This window comes from Nematostella vectensis, chromosome 7 (assembly GCF_932526225.1).
Source record: "Nematostella vectensis chromosome 7, jaNemVect1.1, whole genome shotgun sequence".
In the NCBI taxonomy this organism is placed as follows: Eukaryota; Metazoa; Cnidaria; class Anthozoa; order Actiniaria; family Edwardsiidae; genus Nematostella; species Nematostella vectensis.
Window position 1 is genome coordinate 8,588,146 of NC_064040.1, and position 7,441 is coordinate 8,595,586.

At 41.7% G+C, this 7,441-nt stretch overlaps 1 protein-coding gene across 1 annotated transcript; it reads right to left on the minus strand.

Annotated features, from left to right (window-relative positions):
• Positions 1-571: 571 nt before the first annotated feature.
• Positions 572-7,322, minus strand: LOC5512987. The gene is made up of 7 exons (XM_032382487.2): positions 7,022-7,322; positions 6,762-6,949; positions 4,122-4,185; positions 3,852-3,937; positions 3,608-3,658; positions 1,713-1,805; positions 572-1,129 (listed from the first exon to the last, which is right to left on the minus strand). Exons 1-7 carry the CDS (start codon positions 7,091-7,093, stop codon positions 922-924), a joined length of 762 nt encoding a protein of 253 aa, XP_032238378.1. The 5' UTR covers positions 7,094-7,322; the 3' UTR covers positions 572-921.
• Between the last annotated feature and the right edge of the window lie 119 nt (positions 7,323-7,441).

Consider the following 7,441-nt stretch of genomic DNA (forward strand, 5'->3'; position numbering starts at 1 on the left):
ATAATGCCTATAATGCCCACTTTAGACAGGTCATCATTCTTTACGCGCCCATTTTAGGAAGGCCATAATGCCTTGCGCGAACATTTTAGACAGGTCATCATTCCTTGCGCGCCCTTTTTAGGAAGGTCATAATGCCTTGCGCGCCCATTTTAGACAGGTCATCATTCCTTGCGCGCCCTTTTTAGGAAGGTCATAATGCCTTGCGCGCCCATTTTAGACAGGTCATCATTCCTTGCGCGCCCTTTTTAGGAAGATCGTAACACCTTGCGCGCCCACTTTAGCAAGGTCATAATGCCTAGGGTGCCCACTTTGGTCGTGCAATCATGCATTGCGCGCCCTTCTAGGCTACGTCATCATGCCTTGCGCGCCCATTTCAGGAAGGTCATGCCTTGCGCGCCAATTTTAGGACGCCTTGCGCGCCCAGTGTGACCAGGTCATCATGCCTTGCGCGCCCATTTCAGGAAAGTCATCATGCCTTGCGCGCCCAGTTTTGCCAAGTAATCATGTCTTGCGCGCCAAGTTAATGCGGGTTGTGAAAGTTGTTGTAGTTTACGAATGAAAATCGACAATCTTTCATAAAATAATTTTATTGGATATCTGAAGTCTTTCATATATTAGCACTTGTATATACAAAATACACGTAACACGAACCAGTTTCTCGTGTTATTTCGAATTAAATGTACACTTCGTTGTTGTCGTCATCATCATTGTCGTCGTAATCATAATTGTTGTCGTCATCATAATTGTTGTCGTCATCGTTGTTGTCTGTCGTCATCATCATTGATTGTCGTCATCATAATTGTTGTCGTCATCATCATTGTTCTAGTCATCGTTGTTGTCGTCATCATCATCGATTGTCATCATCATCATCATTGTTGTCGTTATCTTTTTTGTCGACGTCCCCCATCATGGTCAATTTCGTCAAAACCACGTATCGTAACACCCGTCATCATCATCAACATCGTCATCTTCGTCGTCATCGTCATCATCTTCACCGTCATCAACTGATTTTATTCGTCCTGACTTCGTAACGGTGAACTGCAGCATCGTGTTGGATAGTTTCTTTCTGTGTTGAAGGCGAAACTTGCGTTTCTGCGATGACGGGGATTTTGCCTCCATGGTGGATTCACTAGTAGACAAAGAATTGATTTTCGTTCAAAACTTCTAGTAAAAAACATCACAAGGTTGTGTAATAGAAACCATAGTCTAAAACCCGATGCATTTACTCTAGTAAAAAACATAAGGTTGTGACACCATAGGCTAAAAACCGCATTTATGCATTTTTTTTCTATTGTCAAGTTTGTTAACTCCTTGCCCCATACTTTATGCATTTACCATTTACCATTTCACAAAAGGCTCGGCATTTTATCAAGACGTTCGAGAGCGTATGTACATGGTTATCGCAAATTGCGCCAAGCACAAGTGCAGTGGGAGCGCCAAGATCGAACTTACTCAGGGTGTCTCCTATAAAAGGTCCTTCTTTTCATCTAGTGCAGGCGCGTACCCAGGATTTGCTTAGGGGGGGGGGGGGGGGGTGCGCAGTCATAGGAATCATAGAAAAAGCATAGTATTTGAAGATTCCTTAATACGAAATGCCCCACTTTTTGGCCGCCAAGGGGGGGAGAGGGGTGCGCACCCCCCTGTGTACGCGCCTGCAGTGAAAAGCAACAGAATAAAAGTTAGACGTTTCAAGGAATAGTTCTGTAGATCACCTGGTGTCGCTGGAAGTTGACTTGGTTCGTTCCAGTAAGCCGGGTATTGTCTGTAAGAGGCTCTGCATTTTGTCAAGCTTTTCGAGCGCGTGCCTGTGAATTTTGACAAAACATACACATGTGAGTGTCGTGCATGAGTATCAATAGGTCAGGAAAGCAATTCCGCCCAGTTCCCTTCCCTGTTCGGCTCACATATTAAAGCCGCATTGTCACCAGTTTACTTACGCAGGTCCGACGGAAACAACCGTTAAAAGACAAAAGAATCTATTAAAATCCGAGATATTAAACAGGCCATCCGCTCTAAATTATCAATCACATCCTCAAAGAAACTTCAAATAAACAGACTGCTTTCAATATTTTGAAATATTTTTCGCGTTTTCCGTTAAAAATCAGCGGATATTGTTACGTAACCGACCGGAAGTAAACTGGTGATAATGCGGCTTTAAGATGTGCTGGTCGAATAAGTGTCTCCGAAGAATATGAAGTACTGCGTATAACACCGCCTGATGACGATGACTAAGGCGCAAACGCAAGAGCAAGCAAGCACTTTTTGATTTTACGGAGGCATAGAACCGGCGCAACTGGGTTAGGGATAGCTTAGGGCTAGCGCAACTGGGTCATGGCTAGCGCAACTGGGTCATAGCTAGGTTAGAGCTAGCGCAACTGGGTCATGGCTAGGTTAGAGCTAGCGCAACTGGGTCATGGCTAGGTTAGAGCTAGCGCAACTGGGTCATGGCTAGGTTAGAGCTAGCGCAACTGGGTCATGGCTAGGTTAGAGCTAGCGCAACTGGGTCATAGCTAGGTTAGAGCTAGCGCAACTGGGTCATGGCTAGGTTAGAGCTAGCGCAACTGGGTCATGGCTAGGTTAGAGCTAGCGCAACTGGGTCATGGCTAGGTTAGAGCTAGCGCAACTGGGTCATGGCTAGGTTAGAGCTAGCGCAACTGGGTCATGGCTAGGTTAGAGCTAGCGCAACTGGGTCATGGCTAGGTTAGAGCTAGCGCAACTGGGTCATGGCTAGGTTAGAGCTAGCGCAACTGGGTCATGGCTAGGTTAGAGCTAGCGCAACTGGGTCATGGCTAGGTTAGAGCTAGCGCAACTGGGTCATAGCTAGGTTAGAGCTAGCGCAACTGGGTCATAGCTAGGTTAGAGCTAGCGCAACTGGGTCATGGCTAGGTTAGAGCTAGCGCAACTGGGTCATAGCTAGGTTAGAGCTAGCGCAACTGGGTCATAGCAAGGTTAGAGCTAGCGCAACTGGGTCATAGCTAGGTTAGAGCTAGCGCAACTGGGTCATGGCTAGGTTAGAGCTAGCGCAACTGGGTCATGGCTAGGTTAGAGCTAGCGCAACTGGGTCATGGCTAGATTAGAGCTAGCGCAACTGGGTCATGGCTAGCTTAGAGCTAGCGCAACTGGGCTAAGATTATCATAGGGTTAAGGTTAGCGCAACTAAATTACCGTTGTTGCCATCCGTAATTCTCAATCGTACTGCGTCTTCTCTAGCTCTTGCGCCTATTATCCCCAGCCATACACACTATCCCCCCTTTTATGCCTCTCCTTTCAGCCTAGTTGCAATAGTAAGAAACCCGCTTTTAACCAGCTACATCATACTCTCAGTCACGGAATTATATATTTGTAATAATAATGGTAAGTAATAAACTTCGAGAAAGAACAATATATTAATGACTTCCAGAACTATATATTGATTACCCTTAATGAATAATCTTACGATTCAAACATGCTTTTCCGGATTTGGTTCAAATGTATTGGGATCATGGTTCCTTTTGGTCGTAGAACTTCCATTTGCCAATCACTAGATTTGCCGTTTGCACTGACAACGTTTTTGTAATATATAAACCCCGTTTGGTTTTTAAAAGGAAACAACTACCTGCGTACGTACCGAATAGCCAGGCAGTCATCACAGTGGTTAATTCCTTGAATATATACCTTTCTGAAACAAAATCAGTATAATGAATGAAAACAGTTGCATAAAAACTCAACTCACTTTGAGGGTCTTCTGGGAGCTAGACGCCATATTGAAAATTACACATAAGACCCTGGGGACGAGGTTGAGCTTAGCCTTATCATCACCTCCCTATACAAACTTTGCGCATGTTCAAACACGATGTCACGTGATATCATACCTTGCTTCCTCCCAGTTGTTTTGGAGAATAAGCGCAGATGCCTTTGCCAAGTACGACTTAGGGAGACTTGGGTTCACACGAATTCCCTACAAAGATTAATTAAAGTCATGATGGCAATGCCATCATGCTAAAAGGGGTGATCCGGACCGCACGGGCTACCGAAAGAGAACCACAAACATAAGTGTGTGTGTTTGGTCTTTTCAGAGGAGAATGATAAAAAGAGCCAAGATATGTTCTTGGCTACGAGGAAAATTTGTGGAAAATGTTCACCTGATCAGCATCGTGAATCACCGCTTGAATCACACTACCTATCCCTGTATCTTCACTTGGCGTGCTACAATGCAATAGGATATGAGAACGTTTGAGAGTAATAACAAAAAAAATCGAAATAAAATACGATATAAGAACGTTATTGAAAGGAATAAAGTAGGGACGAAAGAATGTTAAGAATATAATGGTATACAAGGACGTTATAGAATTAAATAAAATATGTAAAGACGTTATTCTTTATATACATATAATGGAATATACTCACTGAAAACATATTCAGTACATTTTCGTTCGATCACTGGTCTCAGCAAAACAGAGGCGCTAACGATGTTTTTTTCCCATAAAGAAAAGTCGTTCGCGTTTCTGATAGGACGAACGATATTTTTTATTGCACTTGAATGGCTTCAATCCCAACGCATCAACGAGTGATAAAAGTCGTACAAGTCGTACGCAGAGTTCTTGTCGTGGAACGCTCATGTGAACGAGGTAGTCAAGAAATCGAGCAAAAAGCTATACTTTTTAATCCAACTAAAAAGGGCTCGGCTACCTCCCTCAGACTTATCTTTATTTTACAAAGCTTGCATTCGTTCGGCCGTCGACTATGCGGTGCCGGTTTTTTATAACGCCCTGCCGCAGTACCTAAACAATGAGCTCGTACGTATCGAGAAAAGGGCGCTATCTATAATTTTGCCCCGTACGAGCTACGACGGTGCTTGTGATTTGTTGGGCATAACACAATTAGAAGTGCACCACGGCCTAATTTGCAGTAAGCTCTTCGACGAAATAGTTTCTGATCCGAATCATAAACTAAAGAGCTTGCTGCCTCCATCAAACGTTTCAAGCCATAACCTTAGGAAAAAAACGGCCCTTTGCCTTGCCCCGCCTCAAAACAAACAGAGCCATGAATTGTTTTACATTCTCGATGGCCAACAAATCTTAAATGGAGAGTATATATGGTTTTTATGGATTATGATTAATTTTATATAGGATGAACTTATCACGTTTTTAAATTTTTATATTTTATATTTATTACTGTATATAGTTAAATTTATTATAGTTGTAATATAGTATCTATTGTTTTGTAAATGCCTAATTCAGCCTAAGGGCTGCTACGCAATTTTTTCCTAATAAACTATCTATATCTATACAAGCATTTTCCATTTAGTAATTTATTTCATAGATGTCAAGATTTTAGAGATTAAAAAGTGCACTACTTGTGTAACATGAGCTACAGTCTCGTGCGTGACATTAGCGAGACAGATTCATTTCAATGTAAGTGTCTGTCTGCAACTGAACCGTCGAACAGCACAAACCTCGGAGCCTCTGAAGCCAAGTCTAATAAAACGTTATGTAATAAGCTTATTATAAATTTCTCAGTATGTATATAATAAACAAAATACAGCATGGAAAGTGTTTTGTACAGTTTTTGTTCACTCGTTGTTTTGTATCAAAAAAACTCACTCGTTCGCTGCGAGCTGCGCTCACTCGTTTGTTTTTGGTACTGCACAACTCGTGAATAAAAACCGTACGCGCGCACTTTCCATGTAGTATTCTCTATATATAGAAAGAAGATATGATTTAATAATATAAAGAACTATACAGATGGAAATAAGATATACACAATTACAAACTACAGTATTCGCGCCACTTTATATCTAAACATTTTTTATGTCACGTCGAGAAGTCAAGAAGGTGAATAAAAGGCGAGCTATTCATTGTCGGTTTTCTTGGATGTGGTTTTGGCATCGCTTCATTTCCTGATTTAGATCTCCTTTTGGATATCTTCCTGGGGGCGTTGTTGAATATCCCCCACTGCTGGAGTGAATTACTGAGTCAGAAGTTGGAAAATTGTCAGAAGAAATATTCTACCAATTGTTAGTAAAATATGCGAAGACGTAATAGGATATTACTATAATGTAATATTTTTTTCTAGAATTTCCGACTCCATGTTTCCGGAAAGTACGCATAATTGAATTGCCTCTTGGCCAGAGAATGTCGATTTTTTTGTATCATAGTGTTGCTTAATACGAAAATCACCTAGAACAGCTAGAATAGCCCTATACTGTGGGCCACAGGTCGTATTCAAAACAAAACCGAAAATTGGAGATACTATTTAAAGTCCTAGAGTGAATTTGACATTAGCATACACTTGTAAATCACATCACTCCATCTAAAGCACACTTAACCGAAAATCTATTAGACATTCAATCTTTCTCAAATATGACATTTAGTAAATCCGAAAGAGCCGCGATTATTCCCTCATAATTTTTTTATCTGATGTATCTATCAGGGTCCTCCATTCTTCTTCATGTATCTGTTTATAAAGTGCGGTAATGGAGCAAGAAGACAGGGTTGTTGTTTTCGCACGCCGGCAACATTTGTACATATATCAATCCACAACGCATTCGACTGTGAACGGCAATATTTAGTTAAAGGATATTTCAAATTTTTCAAATTTTAACAGAAGAACTATGTTAAAAGTGTTATGAAAACCCAAACTCAGGATTACAGTACTTTACTACTCGCAATAAAGCTTAAATTATTATTGAAATCTTTCCACAGGGGTCAAAGTGACACTTCCGATAGCGTTATTCAGCTTTTAGATACCTAATCATGCCGAATATTCTACGATTTACAAACCTATGTAAATTTCCTTCTCTTTTTCCATAGTATTTATCCAAAGAGACGTCTGTCTGAGAGATTCTAGAGTTGTTATTGATGTCCAAATCTGTCTGCAACTGCAGTGCATCGGTGTACATCTTGGTAGCTTTAGAAACGTTTCCCTCGACGAAGGCTTTTGTACCTCTAATCTTCAAAACTCGCAGTCGCTAAAAGATTAAGTTTGAGCCGAGAATTAGTAGCGATACAATGTTTTATACACGGTGCAAGTAAATACTTACTCTTGCCTCCCTATCACCGGCCATTCTTGTGGTCAGCTTTGATCGTTCAAGTTGATTATTACAGACAAACATAATTACATCCTATTGTTTTGTCACCGCATTAGAGTCAACAGGGGGCTTGAATAATAGACCGCGAACAAGCTGCTTGTATTGTACGGGGTCGAGTGGAGTCTCGCTACAGTTATACCACCAGAGAGAGATCATCACCCATAAGCTTTACAGAGAAACAGTGGCATATAGGGCTATATATGGAACAAAGCAGTAGAGAGCACATTACAGTGCTTGGCAGTAGTATGTGGAATGGGGTGCTGGTGATAGAGGTGTTAAAGTTGTGTATTTGGCTGGGGGGAGGGGGGGGGGGGGGGGAGGATGTGTATAGCCAGCGAAAACCGGCTAAAAACTCGACGAGCAAGTAAAATC

Coding starts and splice junctions, on each gene's coding strand:
- LOC5512987 (XM_032382487.2), bottom strand. CDS start 7,093: ATGTTTGTCTGTAATAATCAACTTGAACGATCAAAGCTGACCACAAGA. Junction 6,950..7,021: donor CCGGTGATAGGGAGGCAAGA/GTAAGTATTTAC, acceptor TTAATCTTTTAG/CGACTGCGAGTTTTGAAGAT. Junction 4,186..6,761: donor AGAGAAGGAAATTTACATAG/GTTTGTAAATCG, acceptor ATTGCATTGTAG/CACGCCAAGTGAAGATACAG.